This window comes from Chelonia mydas, chromosome 9, assembly GCF_015237465.2.
Source record: "Chelonia mydas isolate rCheMyd1 chromosome 9, rCheMyd1.pri.v2, whole genome shotgun sequence".
Classification (NCBI taxonomy): domain Eukaryota; kingdom Metazoa; phylum Chordata; order Testudines; family Cheloniidae; genus Chelonia; species Chelonia mydas.
The window spans coordinates 16,679,584-16,700,900 of record NC_057855.1 but is presented as its reverse complement, the minus strand read 5'-3'; the positions used below and the strand labels follow the sequence as shown (position 1 = coordinate 16,700,900).

Below are 21,317 nucleotides of genomic sequence, written 5' to 3'. Positions count from 1 at the left end.
TGCTTTATTACCTATGTAAATTTCATGGTGTTTTGGTTCACTTAAAAAAAAATCAAGGGGCTTTTGGAACACACAGGAAAATTAGTGTTGGTTTAAGTTGAATTTTTAAAAGTCTAAAAGATTTTTTTTTAACTTTGGAAGGAAATAGTAGCACTGGAATTCTGGCACCTTTGATATGGCTACTAGTTGTGAAAAGATTCAGAAAGGCAAAATCCCACTTCAGATCTTTCTGTCATATGCCCTGTGGTACCTACAAGCACTGCATGCCGGCCTTGCAGGTCTATCTGTTTACCAGAAAAACTATATGTGGGACCTGATCTCTTTTAAATTGTTGAATATTTTATTATCTTCTTGGGCCCTTCTGACTTCATTCTTTACATTGGAAAAGGGAGGTCTGCTGCATCACCTCATAACATGACTCCCCGAGATCACATGAGAAAGATGTCTATACTTGGGGAACAAGGGACGTTGGACGAAAAGCACTTATACCGATTAGCAAGTGGCATGGCAGCAGGAGGTAAGCTAGAACTAGAACTTTCCAAGACCGTGTTTAAAGTATTCACAATATGTATACAATACGTGAGGAATAATGTCTGACGGGTCTAATGTCCTGGAAAGATTCCCTCCAGATTCCTGACCAGGACTTGGGAAAAACTGAATAAATGGCTTACAAAAAGTTCACACCAAATTTTATATGGAGCCCAGTTTATGTTGGAGTGGATCTTTGGGAGTTTAAAGTTTGATTCTGAGAGGTGCTCTAGCACCTGGGAGGGCACTGCTCCTGTAACTCCCATAGATCTAGGGCTCAATCCTGGAAGGTGCTGGGTACTGAATGGAGCCCTGACCTTGCACCATTCAGTGGCAGCTTTGTCACTGACTTCAATAACTGTAGGATTGTCTCTTACAGGAGGCACTTATTACTTTGCAGGATCAAGTCTTTAGTCAACTATGAGCAAAACTGATCATTATGTTCCCCAATGCACAGTCTTTAACTTGGTTCAAGAAACTCCCAGAACGCTGGGACACTATAACAGGGCATGCACAAGCTGTGTGATACAAACTTAGCAGCACACGATGTGCATCTTTCTAACAACTTATGGTCATACAGGTGTTTTTTTTTATAATAAATATGCTATTAAATAACATTATGTTACTAAGATATTTTTGTTGGTTAATTTGCAGGGGGTAATAATTTTCCAGGGATATTAATCATATAATCTGAGGGGCAAATTTTCAAGGAATTGGTGTCTCCTATAGGTACACATTGTACTACACTCTGGGAATGGTGCCCATTTTCAAAAGCTCTGTGGAAAAACAGGCTGCTTACTGGTGAGCCCTATAAATGAAAAGACCAAGTCCTGGATATGTACAAATGAGGGAATTTTGAAAGGAGGGTCTGTGACTGTGCCTTTGCAGCCCCACCCTGGCAGACCTAAGAGCAGCAGAAGTGTCACTAAGTTGAATCTGTTCTCATCCTTGATTCTCTTTTGTTCCCAGACTGCTGGTGGGGAGCTTGAAGCTTACATCTGTTGGAACATGCCCCAAATGATACTCTGTATATAGGGCATTTGAACCAAATCAGACGTTAATGGTCCCACTTTATATTGGGGGTTATGTTTATAAAGGGTTAACAAATCATTAATAGATTTACATATACAATGATAGGGTCTAAATTAGCTGTTACCACTCAAGAAAGAGATCTTGGAGTCATTGTTGATAGTTCTCTGAAATCATCCACTCAATCTGCAGTGGCAGTCAAAAAATTGAACAGAATGTTGGGAATCATCAAGAAAAGGGTAGATAATACGACAGAAAATATCATATAAATCCTCTATATAAATCCATGGTACGCCTGCACCTTGAATACTGCATGCAGATGCGGTCACCCCATCTCAAAAGAGATATATTGGAGTTAGAAAAAGTTCAGAAAAGGGCAACAAAAATTATTAGGGGTATAGAACGGCTTCCGTATGAGGCGAGATTAATAAGACTGGGACTTTTCAGCTTGGGAAAAGAGGCAACTAAGGGGGGATATGATAGAGGTCTATAAAATCATGAGTGGTATAGAGAAAGTAAATAAGGAAGTGTTATTTACTCCTTCTCATAATACAAGAACAAGGGGCCACCAAATGAAATTAATAGGTAGCAGGTTTAAAACAAACACAAGAAAGTATTTTTTCACGCAACACACTGTCAACCTCTGGAACTCCTTGCCAGCGGGTGTTGTGAAGGCCAGTACTATAATGGGGTTCAAAAGGGAGCTAGACAGATTCATGGAAGATAGGTCCATCAATGGCTATTAGCCAGGATGGGCAGGAATGGTGTCCCTAGCCTCTGTTTGCCAGAAGCTGGGATTGGCTGACAGCGCATGGATCACCTGATGATAACCTGTCTGTTCATTCACTTTGGGGCACCTGGCACTGGTCTCTGTCGGAAGACAGGATACTGGGCTTGATGGACCTTTGGTCTGACCCAGGATGGTTGTTATTATGTTCTTATGTTATAAGCATGTCATAGACATGAGCAGTATATTATAGATGGTTATAAGCACATCGGTAGAAAGTGTGGAAGGTTTATAAGCCATGGTTATAAACAGCCTTTTGACCTGTTGGATTCTATAACAATTGATAACCATTTATTAAAACATCTATTAATAATTTACTAAACTTTTATAAACTATTACTCCAATGAAAGTGTGACCACTTTAATAGCACACTTCAATAGCTAGCACACTCTCAGGGTCTAAGGATGTTAAAGGTCCTTGGACCTGTGGAACTTTTAATTCATTCAAAATTTAAAAATAATTAAAAACAATCAAAACAAATAGTAAAAATATATTTCTCTTTTACCTCACTTCAGTGGAAGCCAAGGGTGCGCTGAAAATCAAGTACTTATGTCCTAATCCAAAACCCATTGAAACACACTGAAGCACAGAGAAGTCTTTCCATTGACTTCACTGAACTTTGGATCAGATTCTTATGAGATGCTCATATATGGAATTCTGTATTTAGCTTTCGACACCCAAATCTGAAATAATTCCTGACTCATAGCCCCATGCTCATTCCATTAGATTATGCTGTTTCATATCAGGACAGGGTGGCATTTTTCTTAAATAATTAGAGTCTTCCATTTTTTCATAGAAGTGCCCTATCACTAAAAATACAAATTTCCACAAACAGAGCACTTCCTATATGTCACTACTCCTTCACACTTTAATAGTGGTGAGGTATGCATCAATATGGACTGTATAAACTGTCACTGTGTTTACATGAGGCTCTGCACGTCTTGTTTATTTCTGGTGCAATTAAAGATTGTATAATATTAGGGCTGTCAGTTAATTGCAGTTAACTCATGTGATTAACTCAAAAAAATGAATTGCAATTAAAAAAATTAATCAGGATTAATCGCAGTTTTAATCACACTGTTAAACAATAGAACACCCAGTGGAATTTATTAAATATTTGTAGATGTTTTTCTACATTTTTCAAATATATTGATTTTAATTACAACACAGAATACAAAGTGTACAGTGCTCACTTTATATTATCATTTTGATTGCAAATATTTGCACTGTAAAAATGATAAATAAAAGAAATAGTATTTTTCAATTCACTTCATACAAGTACTGTGGTATAATTTCTTAATCATGAAAGTTGAAGTTATAAATGTAGAATTATGTACAAAAAAACCTGCATTCAAAAATAAAACAATGTAAAACTTTAGAGCCTGCTAGTCCACTCAGTCCTACTTCTTATTCAGCCAATCGCTAAGAGAAACAAGTTTGTTTACATTTGTGGAAAATAATGCTGCCTGCTTCTTGTTTACAAGTAGGACTGAGTGGACTAGCAGGCTCTAAAGTTTTACATTGTTTTATTTTTGAATGCAGGTTTTTTTGTACATAATTCTACATTTATAACTTCAACTTTCATGATTAAGAGATTACTCTACAGTACTTGTATTAGGTGAATTGAAAAATACTATTTCTTTTGGTTTTTACAGTGCAAATATTTATAATAAAAATGATAATATAAAGTGAGCACTGTACACTTTGTATTTTGTGTTGTAATTAAAATCAATATATTTGAAAAATGTAGAACACATCCAAAAATATTTAAATAAACGGTATTCTCTTATTGTTAACAGCGTGATGAGTCGCATGATTAATCACGATTAATTTTTTAATTGTCCAATTAATTGTGATTAATTTTTTAAATTACTTGCCAGCCCTATTATAATATGCTACATTGATCAATGAGATGCTCAGTGTAACTAAGGGGGGCTATATGGCTACATTTTTTTTAAGTGGCAAGTACTTTGTGTCTTATTTTCCTTTTTAACAGGTAGAATATAAAGAAAGATTATATGCTAACTAATTATTATATTTCTGGTAAGGTTCATACTGGATATAGAATCACCTACTGAACTTACAATAGAATTTTATATGCTTTGTGTTAGAACTGCGACAGCGACAAGAAATGCTAATGAGAAACCAGATGATGGCAGTAAACCCTCAGCTAATGGGAGCAGGCCAGCAGAGAATGCAGGCAATTCCTTCACAGTTTGAACCTCGCTTTGTAGACAGGTATTTCTCCCCACTTCTCCATTGCATTTAAAGAACAGCAGATCACCTTATATTTGTGAATATGTAGAGTTTTAAGATTTGAGATTATTTTTAACACTTTGGTCTCTAGTCTTTAAAATAGCCTTAATAACTAAGCTTATTAATAATAATGAATAATGAACTTAATAATGAAGCTGTGTGCGTCTCCTTAGCTCGCCCCATATATAAATTTAATATCCCTGTCTTTGGATACAGAATACTACATTGTTCCTGCTATGCTCCTATCCACCTTTGCACACAGCGCTAAGTTCCACATGGACAATTGCTGAGTCAACTGTCTAATACCAATTACTCTGCTCTGAAACATATTTATTAAGTCCCCCTCAAATCCTAAGGTGAACATAGAACATTTTCGGACATAACTGGATGTCCTATTCCATCAGTACCCAGAAAGACCGATATTGAAAAGACATGCAATTACTGACTCCTACTGCCAAGGACAGGAACGTTTAAGTTACTTCCCTAGGACGTAATGCCCTTTCTGACCACTATTGGTACAGACCAATCTGCCAGGAGAGATGTCCAAAGAGCCAATGGGCATCTAAACATTACACAAACAATATAAACCAAACAGGGCATTAATTTCTTTGACAAATGTCTGCAGCCACTAGTACCTTAGGCTGTGATCTATTCTAAGGAGACTTGTGGTATGTCTACATTGAGATAAAAAAACACCCTGGCACCAAGTCTCAGAGCCCAGGTCAGCTGATTTGGGCTTGCAAGGCTCAGGCTGCAGGGCTCTAAAATTGCACTGTAGGTGTTCTGGCTCAGGCTGGAGCCCGGACTCACCTAAGCCCAAATATCTACACTGACATTTTATAGCTCCGCAGCCCAATCCCTGTGGGCCTAAGTCAGCTGACCCTGGCCAGCTGTGGCTATCCCACGGGTCTTTCATTGCAGTGTAGACATATCTTTTTGAGAATCTAAAGAGAGTTGTGGCTAGTCAGTACTTGCATGGGAGACCTTGAAGAAATGCAGACTGTTGCTATATGTGGCAACATATAGTAGATTCAGTAGATCTTTCCTCTGAGTCACTTAAGAATCTGTGCTCGAGGGCAGGGTTCGGACACTGTGTTATTGGTGGTGCTGTTTTTAAGCTGAAAGGTAAAATTGAACGTGACCACTTGGGCTTGTAAAAAACCCCAAGGCCTTTTATATAAGAATTTAGGTGTTAATCTGAGTTATTTTATTACTTTATTACTTTTTAGCAAAATTTTTTGAGCAAATTCTGCAAATAGCATCCCAGTTCTGCCTCAGTCAAATGTGCCAGTCCTGTTAAAGTCAATGGGATTTGAACCAATGTAAGTGAGTGTAGAACATGACACGTTAAGTTAGAGCATATACTTTACATATCTAACTGTAATTTTCTGTCTTTCCCTAGAGATTTGTTGCCTTCTACTGAAATGATGGCACCAGCTGACCCAAGACAGATCCATGTAGCTTCCCACCTTGGACCTTCGGTCCCACAGCATGCAAACATGCCAAACATACTGCCCAATCGGGTTTACCCTGGTCCAGGTAACAGCCAGTTGAATGATCCTGTGAAGTAATAAGGTACTACTGAAAAAGTGGATACTCCTAGCTTTTCATCAGGTTTGTCACTGCTGATGAAATAAGCAGTGAATAAGTTTTACTGTATTTACCTTTGTAAAATAGCCGTGAGAAAGGGAGCAGCCTGCCTAGCAGAAATCTCAATCTGCATAAATATGAGACTTCAGACATGCAAATTAGAATTTATTAGGTACACTGGGCTTTCAAGATCCCGGTCCATCCTATATGCTCCCTCCCCTTGCTTTTGCATTTTCCAAATAGTATGGTATTGTCCATCTCTCTCCATGTAAACAGAATGTTCTAGCCAGCAACATTTATCTGACTGGCAATGTTCTTTGTATTACACACATTTAACTCTCTGTAATAGGATGTTTTTTCGTCTTAGCTGTTTTAAGGAGCTGTTTCACTGATCACTTTATTTGATCCTGTTGCCAGGACCCATGCTACCTGGATATAAATTTATTCCCATATAGGATGGCTACATATTTGTTTTAATAAAGTTTACATTTTGGAGCTCAGTCCTAAAGCAAGGGGTGGATACAGTAGCAAATTTCATGGCTGCAGAATTGTGCAACACATGTCATGCTGGGAATAAGAAGTTAATAATGGATCATTTCTTGAGGTTCTTACTCAGGTCTGAGTGAAAGCTGAGCAAGGACCCCATATTTGGTCTGAGATGAATAAAAGAGCACTCGAAGCCACGAAGATTCAGAAACAGGAACTTTTAGCTTCAGCTTCTCTCCCTTCTCTGGTTCTCTGCCTTTGATTTACATTTGGGTCTGAAACGGGTCTCAGAGAGGAAATGCTATTAAAAAATTATATGTAAGACCATGGCAGCCAGGCTGTAAATGGACTTTCAAGGAGTATACTTACATTTCTTTCCCTTTTTTAAACTATCAGTTATTATGTACTCAGTTGGCCCTGCATGTACTTCAAAGACAGAAGTCATCTCATAAATGTCACTGCTCTGCCTTGCCTTAGAAGTATCGATGGCACGTGTTCCTGACTAAGGTCCTGACCCTACAAACACTTGTTACTGGGCTTAGTTATTACTACTGTTAATCCCATTGAAAAGAGAAATGTTTGCAGCATCTGGCTTGAAGTTATACCAGTGACTCTGAAAAATATTCCACAGGCTACATTTTCAACAGGCCTTTTAACTGTTAACTTTTAACAATACTTTTAGGAGCATCCACCTACTTCAGGGCATGTGTGAAGTGTGAGTGCAATTCTAAGCCTTTCTAACCATATATATTTATTTTTTCTAGGATATAGTTTTCTCCAGCCAGAATCCATTGAAGCTGTGGCCAGAAGGCAAGAGTTGGTTCAAAAACAAAATATTGCCAGGTACCTGAATGTAAATTTGCACTGAGGTGAAGGCCTTTAGTGGGGAGAAAGGAGGCTGACTGGGATGCTTAAGCTGCAGATTTTGTAATACATAAATTTTGGTGCCCTGTTAAAAGTAATTGCAGTACTTGTTCAAACCATCCAGATCTGTAAAAAATCCTCTATGTTTCAGGAAGCCAGGGACACAGAAAAACTTTCTGCTTGTTTCACTCATTCTGCTTTTAGCTGTAAATAGCAGATTTAAGAGAGGTTTCAGGCCAAAGCTGGAACATCCAGAACTTGGTTAAAGATTGGATATGGATCTAGACTTTGCAGCTTGGAACTCTGGATTCAAATACCCTTGACCTTGGGAAAACTCAGAACCAGATCTGAACTTGGCAGCTTGGACCCATCACTCATAGTATTTTAAATTCTACAGCTGGAGTTCTGGGGAGGATTGGAAATCCCTACACCATGAACAGGATGACCAGATGTCCTGGTTTAGTGAAGCAGTTTTGGTGTCATGGATGATTATCTGGAAATCTGGTGATTTGTCCCAGTTTCAATGTAATCAGCTGGATTCCTTTTCCCATGTAGTGAACCCCTCACCTTAATCTTGAAAGAGGAACTTGAATCCAAACTAGGGTTACCATATTTCAAGTTCCCAAAAAGAGGACACTGCTGGAGAGGGGAGGGGAAACTGGGAGGGTTACAACTGGGGATGCTGGAGGGAGTACCTGTAGTGTGAGTACTCACTAGAGGTGGGAGGGGAGCCAGTCACAGCTTCCTGCTTCTGCACTGGCCTGTCCCTAAAGGATCTAATGCCAGGAGAGGACTGGCATCGCACAGTGGAGCTCTACCTCACCTTCAACATCTCCCTCCTTTCTCTGGCAAGCCACCCTATGCCAGATACTGTGTGGGGAAGCTGGCACAGGAATCTGTTCCATTGGCTTTAGGTCAGTGGGTAGTTCCCTCCACAAAGGTAATTCTCAGATTGTCATTTACTGCCAGAATACAGCCCTTTGCACCATCTAAGCATTAGACAGAGACCAAGGTGCATTGGAGAGTTGACCCAAGATCTTTACTTTCTGATGTTAACTGGCTCCGGCAGTATAGTCAAGGCCCCATATATAATACGATTATATTGCTGCATCAATTGCCACATAAGTGCCCTTTTTCAAGGTGGTATATAATTTTCTGCTTGGAATCTAAGCTTTTTAAGTCTCTAGCCCTTGTGGTTGTGACTTGAGTGTAACTGATGCAGGGATGCCTGTGTTATCAACTTACAAATCATGCTTTCGTCAGAAAATATTTCATCCCTTATTGTCACAAGCATAATATTTTTCTGGGGGTTTTCTTTTGTGCATTTGACAGCACTTTGTCTATAGTCACTTTCTCTGTTTCCTCTGTCATTCATATGGATCTTTCACACAAAGCAACATGGGAAAGAAACATTTTTCAATTTGTGTATTATATCATTCTAGTTTAATCTGTCATTGAAAAAGAAATGACTAGAGAACTGATCAGTCCTCACTGCTAATGCTCTGTTTACCTCTTAGGATGGAAATGGAAATGAGTGCTATTTTTCAACAAAAAGAAATTGAGAAAGCTCATCGTAAAGGGCTACTAAGTTTGGAAGCACCTTTCCTTTATCATGGAATCCCAGCTAGCCCAGTTGCTTTCCGTGGCAGGAACAGACTTCCCGAAGGTCACCTTCCTAGCGACGTATATGTTCATCGAACCACCCTTGATGACCTTCATGGCAACACCATGCTCATGGCAACCAGCCCGTATCCTCCTATCAGCAGTCTGCAAAGGGAGAGAGGCCGCCGGCCAGGGAGAAGAGCTGGGAATCACAAAACTAGTGATTGCAATGCCAATGGCGCCAAAAGCCAAGCTGAAGACAAAAATGCAGACTCTGCTTCCACCACTGCCGATGATGAGAAAGAGGACAAGAAAGAAACAGAGCTTGAGATGCTAAACAAACATGAGCAAAGCAAAACCCATGTTGAGCCATCTGCTACAGGTGTGAAAAGCTGTAAAGAGTATGAACACAGCCTGAGAAAAAGTTGTGCTACTCATGAAATTCCCACTGAAACAAATGGCTGCAGCAGTGCAAATGAGAAGGATCCCAGTAATTCTTGCACAGCCTTTGATGACAAGTACATGTATCCTCCTGCAATCCCATTCTCAGCACTGCCATATAGCTTCCCAGTATCCAGCAATCCATTACTGCCTCCAGGTTTGTCAAGTTGGCCTCTATTTTTTTTTTATTGATTAGCTTTCTCATCATCCTCTCCTTATTTAAACCCCACTTACAATGATAGAGTCAGGGTTTCAAAATGTGGACTTCATTAATCAGGGCATGTGCTACAGCTAACATAACCTGATAAGTACACGTCAGTGATGGCAAACATAGTTATTTCTCCCATTTATAGAGATCTTCACATGTTATTTGCTGGCATATGAAGGTTTCATTCTCTAAGACAGTGATGTTCAATCTTGGAGAACCACATGGGAAGTAGATGGAGTTACAGAGGAGCAAAGTCACAAAGTAACCTCCTGATGCAAACATCACAATAGTGTGTCATGCCATTATGTTGTTGCAAAATGATCTCATCACATGCTGATGGGATGCTAACACATGTATCATGTCAGGATAATGTGGTTCTCTGCAACCCCATTTGATGCTTTCTATCCTCCCATCTCCTCCAGGCTCCCTTGTGGGATCCTGGCAGCAACTGCCCATTTGAGCAACACTCCTATGCGTGTGTTGGGCAGCACAGGGAATCCTCACATCAGCTGCCCTCTGCTTGAGACCAATCCATGCCTCAGGTTTGCTATGTACACACTACAGCTTACATCGGTAGAAATTATGTCACTCAGGGTGTGAATAAGGACTTGTCTACACTACACAGTTTTGTTGACAAAAGTCAGCTTTTGTCAACAAAACAATGGAAGTTTACACGCTGAAATGTTTCTCTCACCAATGTAACTCCACTGTTATGCCAACATAATAAAACCACCTCAACAAGCGGCATAGAGCTTTTTGCAACGTAGTTAGAGTGACGCAGCGGCAGTGTAGACACCTCACTTGGTTATGTCACCCTAACTCACCTCCAGGAGGTGTTCCACAATGCCCATCATGACCACTCTGATAAGCAGTTCAAACTCTGCTACCTGAAGGTACACAGGTATGCAACCCTCCTCCGTTTAAAGGCCCGGGATTTTTTTAAATTCCTCTTCCTGTTTGCTCGGCATGAACAATTCACATAGCATCTTTCCAGCTGACCATGTTGGCTTTATGCAACAGACGTGCTTCCATGTGGAGTACACCAGAGCTGTTGGATCTGCTGAGTATATGGAGAGAGGAGGCTGTGCAGTTGCAGCTTCACACAAGCCATAGGAATTTCGATAGCTATGGACTGATTGCTGGTGGCATGCAGGAGAAGGGGCACGAAATGGACACACAGCAGTGTTGTGCTAAAATCAAGGAGCTGAGGCAGGTGTACCAGGAGGCCAACCATTGCTCTGGTGTGATGCCGAAGACATGCTGCTTCTATAAGGTGCTGCACGCCATCCTCAGTGGCGACCCCACCTTCACTGTCAACAGTCCCATGGATACTTCGAGGGGAATAGAGGCAGTGGCCAGCAGACTCAACTCCAATGAGGAAGTGGTGGATGAGGAGATGGAGATGGAGAACTATGTGGAGCACACGGTGGTGTTGTCTGGTGGTGTGATGTGTCAGGACCTCTTTTCCACTCCAGAGGGGTCTAGCAGGTCCCAGCACTCCAGCTCTGGAATGAAGGATGCAGGAGACGGGAGCTTGGGAAAGTGCTCATTTTGCTTTCATGCTTCATAGTGAGAGGAGATTGAGCTCTCATGTACTTTGTTATATGGTAGAGGAGGGATAAGGGACAGAAATTAACACCAGAGCTTGTCCATCTACGCAGTGGGGCTGTGGTGGAAAAGTTTGTTAATATACACGGGGATGTTTCTGGAATCCTCCATAGTGATCTTCAGGAAAATTTCCTGTAGGTATTCTGCAATCCTCTGCCAAAGGTTCTTTGGGAGGGCTGCCTTGTTTCTCCCCACATTGCAGGAAACTTTCCCATGCCGCCCGGCAATTATTTCTGCGGGGACCAATGCGGCACACAGACCAGCAGCATATGAAGCCAATCTGAAGCGACACGAATACAGGAGATACTCCCTGGCATCCTAGGTTACCCTTAAGAGTGAGATATCAGGTTTGATTGCCCTTGCCTGTGGAAACGAGTACCAAAATTCAGATTAGGTTCCTTACCACCTTATAATAACCCCCTTCACAAACCACCCTTTGTCCTTTCTTGCCCTTTCCGCCTTTCCCATCCCACCTCCCCGGGAACTCACCATAATTGAGACTTGCAGCAACCTGTGTGCTAGCCAAGGGGCTGTGAGAAAGAGGTGTGTGCGACTTTTTTGATTCAGAGGTGTGAGTGCACTCACAATACTGTCTTTCTTCACTGTTTCTTTGAGATCTGAAGATGTGCCCTTGAGAACACACTCCTCCACACCGGTAGAGTGCCTCCATCAGATAAGGCAGCAACCCAGGAGGAGTAAGGAGGATATGTTTCGTGAAATACTGCAGTCAACAGATTCAGCACACAGCAAAATAAGAGCATTGAGGGAGACAGTGAAAAACTGAGGCTGAAGAATAGCCAGGAAAGGACACAGGGGCAGGATCAGATGATAAAGCTCATGGAGGACCAGATGGAGATGTTGAAGTCCCTCATTAGCCTGCACTCAAAGCTATCTGTGCTCAACTCCCACTCCAGCCACTACAGAACTCCGATCCATGCCCTCCCTAAACTCCTGCACCGCATTCATTGAGTGTTCCTGATCCCCCACAGTACCCCGTGCGCTCCATGTCTGGGGACTGGTTTCCAATGAAAATGGGAATTTCACCCAGCTGTGAGAGCCGTAACCATGAGATGTTCCTCATTTTTGTCCCCTGTTTGTCCAAAAGTTTGTGTTTTATTTCTATATTAAACTTGAGTTTTTGAACTACAATGAGTCTTTATTTGTGAAATACATATATCACTCAGTGCTAACATTGAAACACAGTGGCTATAGGTAGGAATATTTGCTCCTTGCAGTTAATGCTCAAGAAGCAAGCGCTACAGGAGTAATTCATGGCAGTAAGTAAGCATTGCTTGGTCAAATGCATCACATACAGACACATTACTATGAATCATTGTTGATACATGGCTGTATTTTAAAAAATCCTTATTGAGGTTACAGGGACAAACCATCCCGATGTGTAGAAAGAACAGTAAATATGGCAGGCGACCAGCTTGGCTTAACAGTGAAATCCTTGCTGATCTTAAATACAAAAAAGAAGCTGACAAGAAGCGGAAGATTGGACAAATGACCAGGGATGAGTTTAAAAATATTGCTCGGGCATGCAGGAGTGAAATCAGGAAGGCCAAATCACACCTGGAGTTGCAGCTAGCAAGAGATGTTAAGAGTAACAAGAAGGGTTTCTTCAGGTATGTTAGCAACAAGAAGAAAGTCAAGGAAAGTGTGGGCCCCTTACTGAATGAGAGAGGCAACCTAGTGACAGAGGATGTGGAAAAAGCTAATGTACTCAATGCTTTTTTTGCCTCTGTCTTCACGAACAAGGTCAGCTCCCAGACTACTGCACTGGGCAGCACAGCATGGGGAGGAGGTGACCAGCCCTCTGTGGAGAAAGAAGTGGTTCAGGACTATTTAGAAAAGCTGGACATGCACAAGTCCATGGGGCTGGATGCGTTGCATCCGAGAGTGCTAAAGGAGTTGGCGGATGTGATTGCAGAGCCATTGGCCATTATCTTTGAAAACTCATGGCGATCGGGGGAAGTCCGGGACGACTGCAAAAAGGCTAATGTAGTGCCCATCTTTAAAAAAGGGAAGAAGAAGGATCCTGGGAACTACAGGCCAGTCAGCCGCACCTCAGTCCCTGGAAAAATCATGGAGCAGGTCCTCAAGGAATCAATTCTGAAGCACTTAGAGGAGAGGAAAGTGATCTGGAACAGTCAGCATGGATTCACCAAGGGCAAGTCATGCCTGACTAATCTAATTGCCTTCTATGACGAGATAACTGGTTGTGTGGATGAAGGGAAAGCAGTGGACGTGTTGTTCCTTGACTTTAGCAAAGCTTTTGACACTGTCTCCCACAGTATTCTTGCCAGCAAGTTAAAGAAGTATGGGCTGGATGAATGGACTATAAGGTGGATAGAAAGCTGGCTAGATTGTCGGGCTTAACGGGTAGTGATCAATGGCTCCATGTCTAGTTGGCAGCCGGTATCAAGTGGAGTGCCCCAAGGGTCGGTCCTGGGGCCGGTTTTGTTCAATATCTTCATAAATGATCTGGAGGATGGTGTGGATTGCACCCTCAGCAAGTTTGCAGATGACACTAAACTGGGAGGAGAGGTAGATACGCTGGAGGGTAGGGATAGGTTGCAGAGGGACCTAGACAAATTGGAGGATTGGGCCAAAAGAAATCTGATGAGGTTCAGCAAGGACAAGTGCAGAGTCCTGCACTTAGGACGGAAGAATCCAATGCACCGCTACAGACTAGGAACCGAATGGCTCGGCAGCAGATCTGCAGAAAAGGACCTAGGGGTGACAGTGGACGAGAAGCTGGATATGAGTCAACAGTGTGCCCTTGTTGCCAAGAAGGCCAATGGCATTTTGGGATGTATAAGTAGGGGCATTGCCAGCAGATCGAGGGACGTGATCGTTCCCCTCTATTCGACACTGGTGAGGCCTCATCTGGAGTACTGTGTCCAGTTTTGGGCCCCACACTACAAGAAGGATGTGGAAAATTTGGAAAGAGTCCAGTGGAGGGCAACAAAAATGATTAGGGGACTGGAACACATGACTTATGAGGAGAGGCTGAGGGAACTGGGGATGTTTAGTCTACGGAAGAGAAGAATGAGGGGGGATTTGATAGCTGCTTTCAACTACCTGAAAGGGAGTTCCAAAGAGGATGGCTCTAGACTGTTCTCAGTGGTAGCAGATGACAGAACAAGGAGTAATGGTCTCAAGTTGCAGTGGGGGAGGTTTAGGTTGGATATTAGGAAAAACTTTTTCACTAGGAGGGTGGTGAAACACTGGAATGCGTTACCTAGGGAGGTGGTAGAATCTCCTTCCTTAGAAGTTTTTAAGTCAGGCTTGACAAAGCCCTGGCTGGGATGATTTAATTGGGGATTGGTCCTGCTTTGAGCAGGGGGTTGGACTAGATGACCTCCTGAGGTCCCTTCCAACCCTGATATTCTATGATTCTATGATTGTCAAACTGCTCCTTCAAAGCCTCCACAATTTGAATTGCCTCCTGCGTGTCCCTCTAATTGCCCTTGTATCTGGCTGCTCAAAATCAGCTCTGCCAATCAGCCTCAGCAGCCCATCCCTTGGGAAACTTTTCCCCTTTTGATTCACAAATATTATGGAGAGTACAGCAGGCCGCAATGACCATTGGAATATTTTCCTCATTGAGGTCTAACCATCCAAAAAGACAGCCCCAGTGACCTTTTAATCGGCCAAAGGCACATTCAATGGTCATTCGGCACCTGCTGAGCCTGTTGTTACAGTGCTCCTTGCTGCTGTGTATTCCCAATGTAAAGCTTCATGAGCCATAGGAGCAAGGGGTATGCAGGGTCTCCAAGGATCACTATGATCATTTGCATATCCCTCATTGGAATCTTCTGGTTTGGAAAGAAAATCCCAGTGTGCTGCTTTCTACACAGTCCAACGTTCCGAAAGATGCGTGCATCACCTGACCACCCCTCATTGATATTAGTGAAATGGCCCTGGTGATCCACCAGTACCTGCAAGAGAAGTAGCACTTTTGGTTGATGTACTCTGTCGCAAGATGTTCGGGGGCCAAAATTGGGATATACATTCCATCTATTGCCCTGCAGCAGTTAGGGAATCCCATTGCCTCAAAGCCATCAATTATTTCCTAGACGACAGACCAGTAGCAGTCTGGAGTTGCCAGCTTCCACACACTGATTGCCACCTGCTTTTGCACAGTGAGGGCAGCTCTCACTCTGGTGTCCTTGCACTTCAGTACTGGCGCAAGCTCCGCACACAGTTCCAGGAAGGTGGCTTTGTGCATCCAAAAGTTCTGTAGTCACTGCTCGTCATCCCATACATGCATCACGATGCGATTCCCCACTCAGTGCTTGTTTCCCGAGCCCAATAACGATGGTCCACCATGGCAACCTGGTCCGTGAATGCCAGCAGCAATGTTGAATTGTTTCCAGGGCAGACAGAAAGGCAGGCATCGCCGATTCACTGTCTGTTTTGCAGCTCATGAAATACTGCAGGACCAACCGTATTGTGTTCATAATGCTCATCACCAGAATGGTCAGCAGCTCAAGATCCATGTTGTCCGGCAGAGATGGCGAGCACCCATTTTACAAGGGCTGCTGAAAAAAGGCACAAAACGAAGTAGGAAGCCCATGGAATGGTGGGATGGAAAGTACTGCATCACAGGATTACGAGCAAGTCCCCATGATGCACCGCAATCCGTTCCCAGAGCTCCCAGCAGCAGAGGGCGACAGAGATTGGCAAGTTTCACTGTGGGATAGCTACCCTTGATGCACTGCTCTCTCTATTGATGCAAGAGCAACGACTGTGGATGTGCTCAGCTGACACAAGGACCATTGTGTAGACGTCCTCCAATGATGTTATTAAAGAGACTTATGATTGTTGACAAAACTTAAGTTGACTTAACTCTGTAGTGTACACCACCTAAGCGCCGGCATGGACAGCGCCATGTTGGCGGGAGAGCTTCACAGGATCACTGTTCTAAAGTTTTGCAGCCATTGCTAAGTGCTCTAACAGCAATGGGTCCAATCCTGATAAAACTTCCATTCACTTAAATGGCAGCCAGTTCAGGTCTTTATCCTAAAACATCCAGAAATGCCAGTTTGTATTGCTGCAAAATGAATTAATTAGCTTGCAGACTTGCCTTACATGTTTGTTTCCTGTCTGCAAAATTAATGCAATGCCAAACAAAACAATACAAAAATTGTTGAAGTCTCTGAACTAGCCTATCTCTTCTGCCCATACCCTTTCTGCATGCCTTTACAGCAGATACTAGTTGCGATGGGCTGAATTTTGGTGCGTATATAATCTGTGTATAACTGCGGTTCTCAAACTTTGGGTCGGGACCCCAAAGTGGGTCATGACCCTGTTTTAATGGGGTTGCCAGAGCTGGTTTAGACTTGCTGGGACCCAGGCCAAAGCCAAAGCCTGAGGGCTTCAGCCCTGGGTGGCGGGGCTCAGGTTACAGGTTCCCTGCCTGGCGTTGAAGCCCTTGGGCTTCGGCCTTGGCCCACCGGCCTGGGCAGAGGGGCTTTGGCCCCTCCATCCGGGGTGCTGTGGCTTGGGCAGGCTCAGGCTTTGGTCCCCATTCCGGGGGTCCTGTAGCAATTTTTGTCAGAAGGGGGTTGCGGCGGAATAAAGTTTGAGAATCCCTGGTGTATAACATGCATTCTGACTTTGTTATATTTTTTTATGAAGTGCTATTTTGTCATTTTACAGAAGATGTCCCTAGTACAGTGCTTCACCTAGAGACTGATGTGCCTTCAAACAGTATAGAAGATGTTGCCTTTTAGTATTTACCTGGAGACTGACACACATCATGCAGTTCATGCTTCGTCAGTACCGTGATATGAATGAGTGTGACACAGAGCACTCTTATCGGCTTGTCTGTTTGTTCACTTGAAATATTAGTCAGTCAAGTTAAAATAGTGGTAAGGTATAACAAACTGAAAGCATCAGATAATGTAGTCTTTAGAGAAAATGCTGCGGTGTGGTAGGCATGTACAGTACCATCAGCAGAGAAAATAAAAGTAATTGAATAAAAGAAAAAACAAAACTCTTCAGAATTAGAAAGTGATGAGTGATTATTTAGTATGTTGCTTAGGACTATGCTATACATATGTGACCACATAGTATTGTTAGTATATGAAATAGGTCCTGTAGATGTGTATAAACTCTTACTTTTAATAAGGTTTTCCTATTGTTTTGCCTGTTGAGGTCATACAAACACAACATTCTTGTTTCCTTCTCAAAGGAGCGCATGGCCTGATTCTGAGTGGAGAAGATATTTCTTCCATTGAAGATATTCGCAAATGGACTGTTGATGATGTATACAATTTTATTATTAGCCTTCCAGGTTGTTCAGACTACGCACAGGTGACCATAAGTATTAATCATACTTACATTTTTAGATGTTTAAAGATACATGCCCTGGATTTAAAGTTCTGCTAACATTATTTTATCTACTGAAATTAAATTATTATTACTATTTATTATTTGCATTAGAGTAGTATCATGAGGCCCCTTTGTGCTAGCTAGGCAATGTACAACCATGCAGTAAAAGACAGCATACAATGTAGGTTAATGCTTGTTTGTGGTTGTATGCTGCAATACAGAGTGTTCTATCATGGCGTAATATGAAAATGTCAATAGGAAAGAAACTGTATAAGGAAGTGTTTTAATCGCCCACACTCTGCCAGTAGAGCACTTGTGCAACTTTCACACACGCAGAAGCAATTGCATGTTATTGTGATGTTAAGCAATGTTTTAAGCAATAGTGAAATTACTTCATTCAATTTCATGAAAAATCATAAGCAGTGTAAACAGGAGGCTGAAAATCTGCATATTCATGGATAAAGAATGAATGACTCAGATGTGAGCCTCCCTTTCATTGATCACTTTTGTTAAAATAAAACTAAATAATGTTGCAACATTACACAGCTGGAACTCTCTGAGAGCAACTGGATGTGCTGCAGGCACAGATGAAGACAGCCACATTCATCTGCTCTCAGATTAAAATAAAGCTGAATTACTTCCATGTTACTGTTTCCTGCCTTTATTGCCTGGGTATCAGGATTAAAATAGAAGACATAAAATAGTCTGTTTTAACAAGCCATTGTGTGCATTTTATTGTTTGACAAGATATTTAAAGATCATGCTATTGATGGAGAAACCCTGCCACTACTCACAGAAGAACATCTGTTGGACACAATGGGATTAAAACTTGGACCAGCACTAAAAATTCGATCTCAGGTACTGAAATGCTAAATGGAGGGAGAATGAAAGATTTGTGTTTCATGGGAAAGTGACAAAATTTTGTTGATTTTCTTTGAAGTTATATAACACTCTTTCACCCATAAAATATCTGAAATAGTATTGTGACAGGGTGCACTATCTAGTCCCAGTGGACAACACATTAACTCCAATTCAGCTTCCCTTTGCTTTTCAATAGTGCCCCGGGGAAGAACTATGAACAGCTGCTTGAGAGACACTGATGGAAGGGAATGCCTTTGGGAAGGTTGGGATCCATAGCCAGGGTCATAAGATTGGGTTGGAATTAGAAATGAGGAAGACTTGTCTGGTCAATTAGTCCATCTCCCCTATTTCCCTCCCTCCCCTGACCAATGGAGGATTGTTCTCTCCTGTAAATTCTCCAGTACTTTGACTTTTCCTTTAAAATAACGCAAGTGATGAAGCTTCCATCACTTTCCTTGGGACAGTATTCCACAGTGTTACAGGTCTCACTGACAAGAAGGTTTTCCTGCCCATCAGTTACAAATGTCCTGTTCTTAATTTCATCCACTGACTTCAAATTTGTTCTCATTTCTATTTGTCTCATCTATCTTTCTCCTAACCCATGTTCCTTTCCTTCTTCTTAACCCTTGTATATCTCTCATTCTCCTCTTATTAAAGCTATTTCTCTCTTTTCTTAATCATTTGTCTTATGTACCACCAATAGCCTGCATTATGCAGGCTAAAGCGCACCACCTACTGGGAAGGAAGGAATTTGTTGTTTAGATTCAACAGGGTGCTTGCTCCCCTGCCCCCACAGATTTTGCTGAGCACAGCCAAACCAATTCTGCAGAAGTTGGTAGTAGCTGAAACTGAGAGGCAGGGGCAGTGGAGGCCATTTCTGAACTTTTGCTAACCATCCTTAGATCTGGCCCTATGAGATGGCTGGAGGCCATACAACCTGAAGGCTCTGAGGCCATGTCCCCATCAGCCCTGTGGATAATCTGGACCTTACATTCAAATGTAAGGTTAAGATGAGCAATTAGTTAAATTGACATTATTTGAAGTAATTACTGTAATTGCTTATGTCTTTAAAGGTGAGTCGGCGGCTGGGCAATGTGTTCTACATGATGAATCTTCCTCTGCCCATGCCCCTTCCTTCTGCTACAAGCAAACCATCAGATCAGCCCGCCAACATGGCCTCCCCTGTGCACTGCAATAGCAGTGGTGATACACTGGGCAGTCCCTGCTCCCAGGACCCAGAAACTTCAAAAATAGTGGAGCAGACTGTTTCAGAAAACAGGGAAAATCCATGTGACACAGCTGGAGCCCAGGCTGACTTTCAGATGATCAATTTTCAGAAGAGCTGAGCTGGGTCCAACGTGCATAATGTTTTCAGTAATACAGTAGAACCCCTATGTTACAAATGGTTTCAAGGGACATCTGAAACCTTCATAAAACCAGGGATAGTGAAATAACCTTCAAATGCAGCAGGACTTAGTAAGGTATTTTTAAAAGCATTTTTTAAAAAGTGCAAATACACAGCAGTGCAATTAATTTCAAGTGCAATTCATACAAGTGAATATTAATGCAATTAAAGCCTAAATTTAAATCAAAACTCCAAAATTATCATTCGGAACTGTTAGGATTCAAAGAATACTGTCTTAGGGCTTGATCCCGCAGGCTGCTGAGTGCTGAGGAACAAGGTGTGAGAGGGAAAGGGATAGCACTGAACAATTGGCTTTTGCTCAGCATCTCTGTTGAGAGCCCAATTCTGTTTCCACAGAAGTCAATGGCAAAATTCATATGAAATTTAATGGGAGTATATGGGAAGAGTTTCAAACTATAGAGAACTTTGCTTAGTGCTCTGCAATTTGCGTAAATTTCAATGCCCTCCCTGAACTGAGCATTTTTGTGTAGTGGAGAAGTGGATGCAGGGTGTGAGTAGGGCAAACTGGTTAAATTCTGGACATTAAAATGATGCATGCAACTGTCATATTCATTATTCTGGGATACTCCTGCTGCTGCCCTTGAGTGGTGTTTTGCCTGATTGCACATATGAGCTGAGTTTAGGAGAAAGTGAGAGCAGAGTCTGTCACGAAGATGAGCCAAGAAAGAAATGTTTCCCAGTTCTTGCAGCTGCCTGGCTCAATGCCTCACAGTCACAACCAATGATGGGCTCAGAATTCCTGCTGGCCTATTGACCTGCAGCAGCACCCATTCCCCAAGTCTTGATTTACCTTATTAGACCACTTATTAAAAAGCACCATGCTCAGCAGCATACCTTTTGAGTATAACACATTTCAAGGGACATCACTCATTTTAATGCCAAAGTTATCTATGTTCTGCACTAATTTGGTGCCCCCTCACTTTTTCTGTTGAAAATGATTGACAACAGAACAAACAAGGATCATGAAACTGAGGTTTTAGAAAGGGATACATCTCTCAGCATTTGTGATGTTTCCTACATTAATTATTTTGTGTGTTCCTCACTGTAGGTTTTTGTCACACACTTTGTCCCACATTCAGGTCTTGGCAGGCTGAGAGGTACAGTCAGTAGCCTTAATGGTGCTCTGCAATGCTCTTTCCCAGTCTCATCTGCATCCCTGAAGGACTGAGCCCTTATGCCAGGAAACACACACATTTTTTGGATAAAATGGAGTTTTGTAAATTGAGTGTTGATAAATTGGGGTTTTACTGTATGTCATTAACAGAGAGTCTCTTTCCCCTACTCTA

General features: G+C 42.1%; 1 protein-coding gene across 1 annotated transcript; it reads left to right on the top strand.

Annotated features, from left to right (window-relative positions):
• Window positions 1-414: 414 nt before the first annotated feature.
• On the top strand, window positions 415-19,951 carry SAMD7 (sterile alpha motif domain containing 7). Its single transcript, XM_007055514.3, has 8 exons — window positions 415-517; window positions 4,456-4,582; window positions 6,003-6,139; window positions 7,441-7,519; window positions 9,058-9,740; window positions 17,605-17,726; window positions 18,492-18,602; window positions 19,679-19,951. The coding sequence occupies exons 1-8, from the start codon at window positions 415-417 to the stop codon at window positions 19,949-19,951; spliced, it is 1,635 nt and encodes a 544-aa protein (XP_007055576.1).
• The last annotated feature ends 1,366 nt before the right edge of the window (window positions 19,952-21,317 follow it).